General features: G+C 40.1%; 1 protein-coding gene across 1 annotated transcript; it reads right to left on the reverse strand.

The window, feature by feature from the left end:
* Nucleotides 1-528: 528 nt before the first annotated feature.
* Nucleotides 529-3283, reverse strand: LOC138867817 (adhesive plaque matrix protein-like). The gene is made up of 3 exons (XM_070144626.1): nt 2069-3283; nt 1179-1847; nt 529-879 (listed from the first exon to the last, which is right to left on the reverse strand). Exons 1-3 carry the CDS (start codon nt 3281-3283, stop codon nt 529-531), a joined length of 2235 nt encoding a protein of 744 aa, XP_070000727.1.
* Nucleotides 3284-13430: the final 10147 nt, after the last annotated feature.

Consider the following 13430-nt stretch of genomic DNA (forward strand, 5'->3'; position numbering starts at 1 on the left):
TGTGTGTGTGTGTGTGTGTGTGTGTGTGTGTGCGTGTGTGTGTGTGTGTGTGTGTGTGTGTGTGTGTGTGTGTGTCTATATATTTATATGCATATCTACACATACACACACACACACACACATATATATGTGTGTGCGTGCGTGTCTGTGTGCGCACATAAACAATAGCGTGCAAATATTCTCATATGCAGTGCCTCTTATGCTGAGATCCGCTCTATCATAAAAAAATCTGATTTGGACGGAAACTTAATCCGCTCGGGGGAATAAAAGATTTCGTTAGTAGATTTAATTCTAAAAATATAAGCCGCCGAGAGTGCTTTTCTCGCTTCAAAGGGTCTCGCGATTCCTTTTATTAATTCTCTACTTGCGAACCTAAGGGGTGGGGGTGGGGTGGGGGGGGGGGACTTCAAAGGCTTCAGAGACAAAAGAAAACAACCAACCACGGCCTTTGAGTGACTGAGACGCCGGCGCGCGGACGAGCGTTTACGCTTTTGTTTTGTAAGTCTTGGAGGCATTGCGCTTTTGTTTCTATGGCACGGAGGCGATGTGCTTTTGTTTGCAGGCCACGTAGGCGATGTGCTTTTGTTTGCAGGCCATGGAGGCGTTGCACTTTTGTTTGTAGGACACGGAGGCGTTGCGCTTTTGTTTGTAGGACACGGAGGCGATGCGCTTTTGTTTATAGGCCACGGAGGCGTTGCGCTTTTGTTTGTAGGCCACGGAGGCGATGCGCTTTTGTTTGTAGGCCACGGAGGCGATGCGCTTTTGTTTGTAGGCCACGGAGGCGATGCACTTTTGTTTGTAGGACACGGAGGCGATGCGCTTTTGTTTGTAGGACACGGAGGCGTTGCGCTTTTGTTTGTGGGACACGGAGGCGTTGCGCTTTTGTTTGTAGGACACGGAGGCGTTGCGCTTTTGTTTGTAGGACACGGAGGCGTTGCGCTTTTGTTTGTAGGCCACGGAGGCGTTGCGCTTTTGTTTGTGGGACACGGAGGCGTTGCGCTTTTGTTTGTGGGACACGGAGGCGTTGCGCTTTTGTTTGTAGGCCACGGAGGCGATGCGCTTTTGTTTGTAGGCCACGGAGGCGATGCGCTTTTGTTTGTAGGCCACGGAGGCGTTGCGCTTTTGTTTGTAGGACACGGAGGCGTTGCGCTTTTGTTTGTGGGACACGGAGGCGTTGCGCTTTTGTTTGTAGGCCACGGAGGCGTGCGCTTTTGTTTGTAGGCCACGGAGGCGTTGCGCTTTTGTTTGTAGGCCACGGAGGCGATGTGCTTTTGTTTGTAGGCCACGGAGGCGATGCGCTTTTGTTTGTAGGACACGGAGGCGTTGCGCTTTTGTTTGTGGGACACGGAGGCGTTGCGCTTTTGTTTGTAGGCCACGGAGGCGATGCGCTTTTGTTTGTAGGCCACGGAGGCGTTGCGCTTTTGTTTGTAGGCCACGGAGGCGATGTGCTTTTGTTTGTAGGCCACGGAGGCGATGCGCTTTTGTTTGTAGGACACGGAGGCGTTGCGCTTTTGTTTGTAGGCCACGGAGGCGATGCGCTTTTGTTTGTAGGCCACGGAGGCGATGCGCTTTTGTTTGTAGGCCACGGAGGCGTTGCGCTTTTGTTTGTAGGCCACGGAGGCGATGTGCTTTTGTTTGTAGGACACGGAGGCGTTGCGCTTTTGTTTGTAGGACACGGAGGCGTTGCGCTTTTGTTTATAAGACACGGAGGCGTTGCGCTTTTGTTTGTAGGCCACGGAGGCGTTGCGCTTTTGTTTATAGGACACGGAGGCGTTGCGCTTTTGTTTGTAGGACACGGAGGCGTTGCGCTTTTGTTTGTAGGCCACGGAGGCGATGCGCTTTTGTTTCTATGGCACGGAGGCGATGCGCTTTTGTTTTGTAAGCCTTGGAGGCGATGCGCTTTTGTTTCTATGGCACGGAGGCGATGCGCTTTTGTTTTGTAAGCCTTGGAGGCGATGCGCTTTTGTTTCTATGGCACGGAGGCGATGCGCTTTTGTTTCTATGGCACGGAGGCGATGCGCTTTTGTTTCTATGGCACGGAGGCGATGCGCTTTTGTTTCTATGGCACGGAGGCGATGCGCTTTTGTTTGTAGGACACGGAGGCGATGCGCTTTTGTTTGTGGGACACGGAGGCGATGCGCTTTTGTTTGTAGGACACGGAGGCGATGCGCTTTTGTTTATAAGACACGGAGGCGTTGCGCTTTTGTTTGTCGGACACGGAGGCGTTGCGCTTTTGTTTGTAGGCCACGGAGGCGTTGCGCTTTTGTTTGTAGGACACGGAGGCGATGCGCTTTTGTTTGTAGGACACGGAGGCGATGCGCTTTTGTTTATAAGACACGGAGGCGTTGCGCTTTTGTTTGTAGGACACGGAGGCGTTGCGCTTTTGTTTGTGGGACACGGAGGCGATGCGCTTTTGTTTGTAGGACACGGAGGCGATGCGCTTTTGTTTATAAGACACGGAGGCGTTGCGCTTTTGTTTGTAGGCCACGGAGGCGTTGCGCTTTTGTTTGTAGGCCACGGAGGCGTTGCGCTTTTGTTTGTAGGACACGGAGGCGATGCGCTTTTGTTTGTAGGACACGGAGGCGATGCGCTTTTGTTTATAAGACACGGAGGCGTTGCGCTTTTGTTTGTAGGACACGGAGGCGTTGCGCTTTTGTTTGTAGGCCACGGAGGCGATGCGCTTTTGTTTGTAGGACACGGAGGCGATGCGCTTTTGTTTGTGGGACACGGAGGCGATGCGCTTTTGTTTGTAGGCCACGGAGGCGTTGCGCTTTTGTTTGTAGGCCACGGAGGCGTTGCGCTTTTGTTTATAAGACACGGAGGCGTTGCGCTTTTGTTTGTAGGCCACGGAGGCGATGTGCTTTTGTTTGTAGGACACGGAGGCGTTACGCTTTTGTTTGTGGGACACGGAGGCGTTGCGCTTTTGTTTGTGGGACACGGAGGCGTTGCGCTTTTGTTTGTAGGCCACGGAGGCGTTGCGCTTTTGTTTGTGGGACACGGAGGCGATGCGCTTTTGTTTGTGGGCCACGGAGGCGATGCGCCTTTGTTTGTAGGCCACGGAGGCGATGCGCTTTTGTTTGTGGGACACGGAGGCGATGCGCTTTTGTTTGTAGGACACGGAGGCGTTGCGCTTTTGTTTGTAGGACACGGAGGCGTTGCGCTTTTGTTTGTAGGCCACGGAGGCGATGCGCTTTTGTTTGTAGGACACGGAGGCGTTGCGCTTTTGTTTGTAGGACACGGAGGTGATGCGCTTTTGTTTGTAGGCCACGGAGGCGATGCGCATTTGTTTGCAGGCCACGGAGGCGTTGCGCTTTTGTTTTGTAAGTCTTGAAGGCGATGCGCTTTTGTTTGTAGGACACGGAAGCGTTGCGCTTTTGTTTATAGGCCACAGAGACAATGCGCTTTTGTTTATAGGCCATGGATGGAATGCGCTTTTGTTTGTAGGGCACAGACGCGATTTTGTTTCTAGACTATGGACGCAACGCATTTTATTTCTAGGCAACGGCTGCGATGCGCTTTTGTTTTTAAGAAAGCTCTTGTTATGAACGGGTGGACATTTCTCGAATTTGCTCTAGGTCCGTTACCCTCTTTCACTTTCAGTCTCTGCCTCTCTTCCTCGTTCTTTATCGCTATCTTTTTGCTTTGTCTCCCCTCTGCTTTTGCTGTTCTTTCTTCCCTTTCAAGTCTCCCCCATCTCCATCAGTCTGTCTTTTCATCTCTCTTTATGTTAGTCACCCGCGCAAAACTGAGACCTACAGAAAACTTAGAATAGGAGGATTCAAGGCGAAAGGAGGAGATAAGAGAGTAAAGAATACAGAAGGAAATCCGGAAAATAAAACTCATAAAAGAAGAAACACAGAGAGAAAAAATCGTTACGTAATCCGGATAAAACGTTTCAGAAATTAAATTCGAATAACATCAGGTTCCCGCCAGCAAAACATCTGCTTTCGACAATGAGTTGCAAATGAGCAATCAAACGGCTCTAACGTGGTTATGTTCCGTCACGTTGATGCCGAATCTGCAGGGCATATCCACGGACACCGAGCGAGAACTTTGCAACCGCAGTCGGGAGTCGTGTTCATTAACGGAAGAGAAAACGGACAGAGCAAAGTCACCGAAAAGAATATCAGACACGTAAGTTTCACACATGGAGAGGAAATCCCTCTTACTGCAAGAAAATAAAGTTTTGTTACTGTCTGGCTTCTACGGATAAAACCGCAGTGTCTTTTATAACTGCGGCAGCGTGTTACTATCTTTATCGTATTTTCCTCCCAGGATGTCGTAGAATGTTTATTTTCATTGTCTGAACTTCTTTGTACTGGATACCCGTGTAAAACTCATCCTCAGAATTGTAGCTTAGTAAATGCTGTAATGATACTTTCTAGTAAGTATTCCTTTCCCAACAGTTATGTTTAACGTAGATGTACAGTACAGTTGTGCACCACAATGCGCAGCTTATCCAAACCCGGCCTGCAATTTATGACAACCACACTTCGCTATGAATGTGTCATATTTTTAATCATCATGCTGTAGATAATGTTAAGTATGGTTGTATAAAGTAGATGGCATTCTGTACCCTGCTACAGCGTCATTAAATATGGATGCAGATAAATTGCCAAGGGCTGTAATTCAGAATTAAGAATGGCGGCACAACATTCATAATATTTTATAGCACACACACTGTGGCACAGGAATTAAATTTTGTCAGTGTTACCATTACTCTTGCTAATACCATATCATCTTTCAGTTATTCCTTTGCATGGTCGTACTGTACATCCTTGACTGTATATATTTATACATTCCCTTTGATGCGGCTATATACAGTATGTAGCATATTTTGAATACCAGTGAATATGCTCAAAATATATAACTCTGTTCTATATTTCCTCTGCAAGCATACCCTTTATATAATACGTACTGCGAATGGATGAATATTCCCCCTTTTAAGAAAGAAATTCTGTTTTAGATTATTGTATTTTTTACTTTGATATTAAAGTTTATCAGGTTATTCTGGACAAGCGTATATGAGATGTTACAAAAAATACAATCCAGCAAATATGTATTTCACAATGTGTTTAAAATAAGACTCTTTACACTGTGGACCACAAACGTCGCATTATGTTGAAAATGACGCGGTGGTGACCACGGTAAGCGTGAACGGTAACTTACCGCCTTGGACATGGGTGAGAACGCCCATTAATGTCAAATTACTGGTCAGTGCATCAAATAATTTTCAAACAAGGTGAACGACCAAAAAAGTGTCTAAAAATAACGTAAGGCGCATCTTTCACCGGCTTAGATGGTCAAAGGAAACTCTGAAACTTCAAGAACTTGGCAGTGCTGCGGTCTTTGAGTCGTGGCTGAAGAAGTTCAGGTATAGAGGTCTTTAAAAATGAGCGAAATGATGCTTTATGAAGTTTACAATAAAAACAAACTTGATCATTCATTTCTAAGTTATTTATAGATGGAAAAAGATATATGAAAAAAGATACGTCAGTCTGAATGTTAAGGAGATTACGTGAAAGTGCATTTCGAAAAATATTTTACACGCTCCCAGGATAACAAGTATTGTCTTTTATAAATTCAGGTAAAGTGACGTTTACCCGTTCTATTTTTTTTTATTATTATTATTATTATTATTTTTTTTTTGGGGGGGGGGCTTTCCAGAGTGCAAAACTTGTTTTGCTACTGATACAAGAAAGAGTTTTGCTGCATGGGAATGCTTGTAATGTTTTAGCTAATGTCCAAACATATACACAAGATCATTTGATTTATCACCATTGCTCTCTAAATCATTTAAGAGAATCACTACTACTACTATTACTGATACTACTACTGCTACTTCTGCTACTACTACTACTACTACTGCTGCTGCTGCTGCTGCTGCTGCTGCTGCTTCTGCAACTACTACTACTACTGCAGCTACTACTAATAATAATGATTATGATGATATGAACAGTGTTGCGCCAAAGGTATGCATGAGAATGTATATTTTCACAACGAAAGGGATGTATTTAACCGATTTCGACTATTTCTTAGATGATAATACTAATGGTAATGATGATGATGATGATAATGATAAGATTGATAATGATAATAATAATAACAATAACAATAATGATAATAAAGATAATGACAATAGTAAACATAATGATTATAATGATAACTAGTGATAACTCACCCTCCCTTTTACCTCTCTATCTTTTCCTTTTCCTCTCCCTTTATCTCTACAACTCTGCCATCCCCTTTCACTCCCTAATCTTCCATAAATTCATACCTTCCCCTTCCCACTTTAAACTGTACGTCTGCCTCTTTCCTCCTCCTCCTCTTTAACCTCCTGCTCTCCCTTACCCCCTTCCCTCCCTCCCACTCTCCTTTTCTGAACCCCCGCTTCCTTCTCCCTTAACCACCGCCATTTCTCTTTAAGCCCCTTCCCTCTCCCTTCCACCGTTCTTCCTTAAGCCGCCTTCCCCTCCTGCAAAAACTAACAGTCTAACTACTTTATTGCTGTGTACTTGCCTCGAAGAAGATAATGATAACAGCAGCAGTAATAGTAATGATGATGTTAATAAAAACAATGATAGTAATAATAATAATTATAATTATGATAATAGCTAGAAGCACTCAGAGAGCGCATACCTCCGCCAAGGCAGTAGGATGACTGACGCAATAAAAATATTCACACTGGAAGAATTACATTAAAATCACCTCTTTCTCAAGGACACTGGTGACGTCCGTGTTTTCTCATGCTAATGAATCCTTTGAAAAAATCCTGGATCCAGATTTTGATCCGGATCACCACCACAATGTAATTACATCTAAGCTGAGCTAAGGCATGAAAATCTGTTCGCAGCTTTTTGAGTTACACTGCTGACCAACTAACTAACCAACGCTACCAAAAACATATTCTTGGCGGAGGTAAATATAATGATAATGATAATAATGATAATAATACTGATAATAATAATGATAATAATAATAATTATTGTAACAATAATACTGATAATGATAATAATGATAATGATAGCAAAAGTATTAATCATTATAAAAATAACAGTTACAATAATAATGATGATGCTCATAGAATAATAAACAATATAACAACAATGATAATAATAACAATAATAGAGATGATAATGATGACGATAGAGCTGGAATAGGATTCTCATAGATTCGTAAAGGGCCTTTATACGTGTGTGTGCTTGTGTAAGTGTGTATCCTTAAACATCCATTTGTTTATTGAAATTCTGTTACACGCACCACGCATGGTCACGAAAAGAACAATGCACTAAACACCGAAGTAAAGCAACAGGGAAAATAAGTAGGCATACAGACAAACACTTGCAATTTCTGAATCCTTATAAGTGTCAAGCTTAAAAGACTGCTGCAATTTCAAAAAATTCATCTAAATATTAATCTTGCTGTGAAATGGGCGGTTTTGCGAGAACGAAGGAGGAGAGAAGAAAGGAAAGAAGGAACACAAGAAAGAAAACAGGAAAGTATAAGAAAGTGGGTATTTTATCATGTGACGTAAGTTCCACAGAAACTTATTGTTAGTATTTTCGTTATCATATTACTATTATCGTCTCCATTATGGTTATAAATATCATTATCATTATAGTCATCAGAATGATATTAATCTTATTATATATATATATATATATATATATATATATATATATATATATATATATATATATATATATATATATATATATATATATATATATATATATATATATAACACGCACACACACATACACACGCGCGCGCGATATAGAAAAGCAAAGAGAAAATGTAAGGATCACAGAAGACAAAAGCGAAAAAGCTTCTTTGCGAAGAAAACAAATCTTCTCCCAAAGTCTCCGCCGCTGACCCAGTCTGGCGAGGCTTCATCTACGGGAAATGTTTGGTCTCCGAGTTTAAAGACCGCTAAATGTTCCTCGCTGTGTCTGGTTCGGACATGCAGAGAGACGGAGAATGAAAGAAGGAAGCGAAACGGAAAGAATGGTAGCGACAAGAAATGACAAGGAAGGACAAATGGAGAAAAGGGGAAGGAAAACATAAGAATAGAAGGATGATGGGAAGACGGCGAAGATGCGGAAACAGGAATGGCGAAAAAGGACGTTTCTAAATGTATGGAAAAAAAGAGGAACTGCACATGGAAGGAAAGAGGGCAAAGATAGCGAAGATAAGGAGAAAGAAATTACAAAAAGGAAAAAATACAAAAAAAGGGGAAAAATGATAACAGAAATAATGAAAACAAAAACTAGATATACTTTTATCAGTTCACATGTTAAATGCATCTAATTCTTTGGAATACCCAAGTGATTAAGCGCAGAACAACTTCATATCAACAACTGATAATGCATTGATTCTGGCTTGCGAAAAGGTATCAATCATGTCATTAAATTTAGAGAAAGCATGAGTCGAGTGATAAACACCCAATGTGTCCCGGCGAGTCTTTCACACTGTTTCGCTGTTTTTATTCGGTCTTCGGACAACACCGCAGCGCAGCTTTGTATTTAAGGCGCTTCTTCTGTCAACCTACGTGAAAGTATACGAAGTTAACCCTCTCACTTTCAACATCAACTATTTCTAAGAAAAGGAAGAATCCAATTATTCATCCAGTCTACACAAGCATAAAGTGAAAAAGAGAATTAAAAAAAGAAAGAAAAAAAAAAAGAAAAGAAAAGAAAAAAAGAAAAAAAAGAAAAAAGAAAAAAAAAAAAAAAAAAAAAAAAAAATATATATATATATATATATATATATATATATATATATATATATATATATATATATATATATATATATATATATATATATATACCAACCAGTTTTCACACATACACAATCAAACAGAGATGTACAATTTTCTAATAGCCTGATTGCCCACTCTCCAGTAATCCAATAAGTTCATTCTTTAGGTATTGTAAGTGAATAACGTAGCGTCGAGGATAAGAGGACAAAAATAATCTGTGCAACGCATCCAAATTTTACTTCAAAACAAACAACAAATCAGTTTGAGAAAATATTGCAAAAAGTCCCAAAAGGAGTATCGCATGAAGAGATACTATGCATTGTGCCAAAATCGTAACTTGTTTATCGTAGAGACATCCTCGAGCATAGTATAACGAATCACACGCCGCCGCAGAACACACACACATACACTAAAGGCGCTGTCATTCCAGCACTTTTTCCGTCAATTTTTTTTACACTTTTATTTAACATAAATACAAACATTCTCGACATTTGACTATGCTTGGCTGAAAAAGTTGACGGAAAGGTTTTCAGACGGAAACGAGCATTATCGTCTGACTGGAAAATCGACAATTCGCTAAAAAAACAAAAACAAAAAAACAGAAAATTGTAAAAAAAAATGACGGAAAAGTGTGACAGCATCTTAACGCACGTCATCATAAACTCTCTCACACACACACCAGCGCACACATACAGTACGGGTTCACCACATGAACTAAGTAAACAAACTTCCTCACTATACTTCTGGACCACACACATGGGGGGGAGGGGGGGGGAGCTCAAATTATGCGACAGCTCCGCGTAGTACCAGAATTAGTGACACGGGAGAGAGAGAGAGAGAGAGAGAGAGAGAGAGAGAGAGAGAGAGAGAGAGAGAGAAAGAGAAAGAGAAAGAGAAAGAGAAAGAGAAAGAGAGAGAGAGAGAGAGAGAGAGAGAGAGAGAGAGAGAGAGAGAGAGAGAGAGAGAGAGAGAGAGAGAGATGGATAGATAGATAGATAAATAGATAGATAGAGAGAGAAGGAGAGAGAAGAGAGAGAAAGAGAGAAAGAAAATGAGAGAATGAGAGAGAGAGAATAACAATGATAATTATAGTAGCAATGATGACGATAACGATAATAAAAACAATAATAACAATGATGATAATAATGATAAAAATCCGAAAAGAAGAGAAAGAAAAAGAAGAAAAAAGAAAAAAAGAAGAAAAGAGGAAAAGGAAGAAGAAAAGAAGAAAAGAAAAGAAAAAAAGGAAAAAAGAAGAAAGGAAGAAAAGAGGAAAAAAGACAAGAAAAGAAAGAAAGAAAGAAAGCAAAAAAAAAAAAAAAAAAAAAAAAAAAAAACCCTGTCGGCATCCATTTCCCTAAAATGCAGTTTCCAATCCTGTTGCGAATTCGTTTCCACTGTTTGATCGGAACCTAAGATTTTGTCCTGGATTCTCAGTGGGATTGAGATGAGTGAGATTAGCGACGGATGCGAATTTCGAAAGCCATTACTGTTTTCAGCTATTTTCTTGTGTCCATCTTTGTATGTGATGTATTTTAGAATGTATTTATCACTTGCGTATTTATTATCGTTATTGTTTTATTATCATCATATTATTCTTATTAGCATTATTGTTTTGTTCTATTATAATTTTTCTTATTCCATTTTCGTGATTATTTCAATTATCATTGTTATCATTATTTTCGTTATTTTTCTATTATTATTTTATGATTAACATTATTATGATTATCATTAATATCTTTGGGGGAATCCAACCTTTTAACGTTTTCCTCATGTTTTTTCCCTCAATCAGGATGATATCAAACTTATTTTCGTTCGTTCTTTTCCTCTCCCATATCGATATACCCCCCCCTCCCCCCGGGTTATCTACGCCATACATATTCTCTCTCTTTCGCCGATAAAGATAGGAATCCCCTTCGTTCACGAGTCTCGTTAAGCTCTTAAATTGGATTCTAATCACCGCCTGTTCTTTCTTAAGAGGATCCGAACCTAAATCCTTTATCATTTTCCACTTTTACGATTTCTGAATAGCTTCGTATAAAATATTCATTTTCTTTTATCTTTTTATTTTCCTTATTATCATTTTTTTTACGATGAATCGATATAAAAAACAAATCTTTCAAACGTGTATAGAAACTAAAGAAAAAAGTTTAGTCTGCCGTAAAAAATGACTGGCGACTGAAGGTTAGCAGTCGTATCTTATTTAAATCTTGTCGGGCTTTCAGGAGCTCCAAGGTGACCACTTTCAAAAAGGGGAAAAGATGTAAAGTTACCCTCGTTAACCTACGGGGCTCATTACAACAGGCCGTTGTTAAAAAAGACAGTTTGTTCGTATAATTAGGAGCCACAGTGGAGCACGTGCTGGCTAAACTCTACGGTAATTACTACCCAGATTTAACAAGGCAACACTAGAGTAATACTTTTAATGGCGATAAAGATAGTAATGATAATCATAATGATGCTAAATGAGAAAGATGATAATTATGATGGCGATAATGACGACGGCGACGATGATAATGATATCATTAACGATAATAATGATGATAATCATAATAGCAATAGTAATGATAATGATAATAGTGATAAAAGCGATAATGATAACACTGATAACAATAATAGTGATAGCAATAATGATGACAACAGTAGCAGGTAATACTGAGCATAATAATAATGATAATAATAATAATGATAATAATAATAATAATAGTAACAGTAATAGTAATAGTAATAGTAATAGTAATAGTAATAGTAATAGTAATAGTAATAGTAATAGTAATAATAATAATAATAATAACAGTAATAGTAATGATAATAATAATAATAATAGTAATAGTAATAATAATAATAATAATAATAATAATAATATATCGAACTTAACCCGGAACAGGAGTACATCTTAGTTCCGGCAGCACCTGCACGGTTTCTTGCAGGACAGCAGTGATGAGCAGAAGGTTGTGGTTAGAAGACTCGATTGGTAAAGAGAAAGGCACTAAGGGTCACTCGCGTATTGGCTTATGCAGCACTTTAGGCCGTGTTTCAGCGCTTCTCTACAAATCATGACTCTTGAAAGCGCAAATCCATGATCACTCGTGACCAATGGATGCTACAAATAATAATGATAATGATGATACTATTGATAATAATGATAATGATAATTATTAGAGCTCGTGCTGATGCTGGTACTAATACTAAAACTTACGCAGATACTGATACTAATTATGATAATTATATTAGCAAATGATATTGATAATGAGGGAAAATTATCGGCGACAATAACACAAGCGATAAAGGTAATAAGCAAGACTATCATTATAAGGATGATAATAATAATAATAACTAATGACAAAAAAGTGTTATTGATAATGGCAGCATGATGCTATGGTTAATCAAACAAAAATAACTGCAGTGATAGCTATAATGATGGAATAGCAATAATGATTGTTTTGATATTGATAATGATAATTGTGATATTAACAAGAAAGTGACAAGAAATACGACAATGACAACAAGAGCAAAAACAACTTAAACAAAAACGATACTGATGACAATAGCAATAATATAGTGATAGAAATAACAATAACAAAGACAATGCTACTAATACTACTGAAAACTATCTTCATGGATAATCACAATGATCGTGATAGCAATTATTACTATTGCAATAATACATTTCTACTATTAGCAAATTGGTATCGACAGCTATATCGCCAATATTGCCATCACCGTTATTACTAATTTATAACAGCTCGATAATGACATTTACACATCGTTATTATCCCGTGGCAGAATTTGCTACATCAACGTTGCAAAATAAGTGAGAGTAGCTTCATCCTCATCTCTTAACAGCAGTAACGTTCATATTCAAAGGATACACACACACACACACACAGACACACACACACACACACACACACACACACACACACGCACACACACACACACACACACACACACACACGCACGCACGCACGCACAGACACACACACACACACACACGCACACACGCACACACACACACACACACACACACACAAAATGCAAACGAAAAACAACAAAAACAGAAAATAATGATCGACCGACTTTATTCGTCACTTATTTCACACGAGAAGCCTAGAAAGACGCCAACGAAGGCCACAGCTGGTACCGCAGGCTCCGACACAGGCTTAGGACTTGAGTTATAGGATTTAATAACAGGTGAGTTAGAAGGCCACAAAAGCCTGGGAACCTTGGGGCAGTACGGCCATCCCAGGGCCAGGGGAAGGGTGAGGGAGGAGAGAGAAAGGGAGAGGGAAAGGAGGGAGAGATAGAGGGGAAGATATGGAGGACACGAGGGAGGAGAAAGAAAGGGAGAAGAAAAGAGGAGAAAGACGGAAAAGGGAAGGGAGGGCGAGAGAGAGGAGAGGGAAGGGAGAAGAAATGGAGGGCGGGAGGGAAGAGAAAAAAGGGAGAGGAAAGGAAGGAGAAAAAAGGGAGAGAAAAGAGAGGGGAGAATGAAGGTAATGGAAAGGGAGGAGGAAAAAGACGGGATATGAAATGGATGACAAACAAGGGAAAGGAGAAAGGGGAGTAAGAGATAGGAGGAGAAAGAAGGGAGAAGATAGGGGAATGCAAAAGAAGGGGGAGAGGAGAGAGACAGAGACAAAAAGAGAGAGAAGGGAGAGAGAAACGA

Source organism: Penaeus vannamei, chromosome 32 (genome assembly GCF_042767895.1).
Source record: "Penaeus vannamei isolate JL-2024 chromosome 32, ASM4276789v1, whole genome shotgun sequence".
In the NCBI taxonomy this organism is placed as follows: Eukaryota; Metazoa; Arthropoda; class Malacostraca; order Decapoda; family Penaeidae; genus Penaeus; species Penaeus vannamei.

Excerpts from the sequence above, each read along its gene's own strand:
- LOC138867817 (XM_070144626.1), bottom strand. The coding sequence starts at position 3,283 with ATGCGCATCGCCTCCGTGGCCTACAAACAAAAGCGCATCACCTCCGTG. Across the intron at positions 1,848-2,068 it reads AACAAAAGCGCATCGCCTCC|AAACAAAAGCGCATCGCCTC; the intron begins GTGCCATAGAAA and ends TCCGTGCCATAG. Across the intron at positions 880-1,178 it reads CGTGGCCTACAAACAAAAGC|CGCAACGCCTCCGTGTCCCA; the intron begins GCAACGCCTCCG and ends TACAAACAAAAG.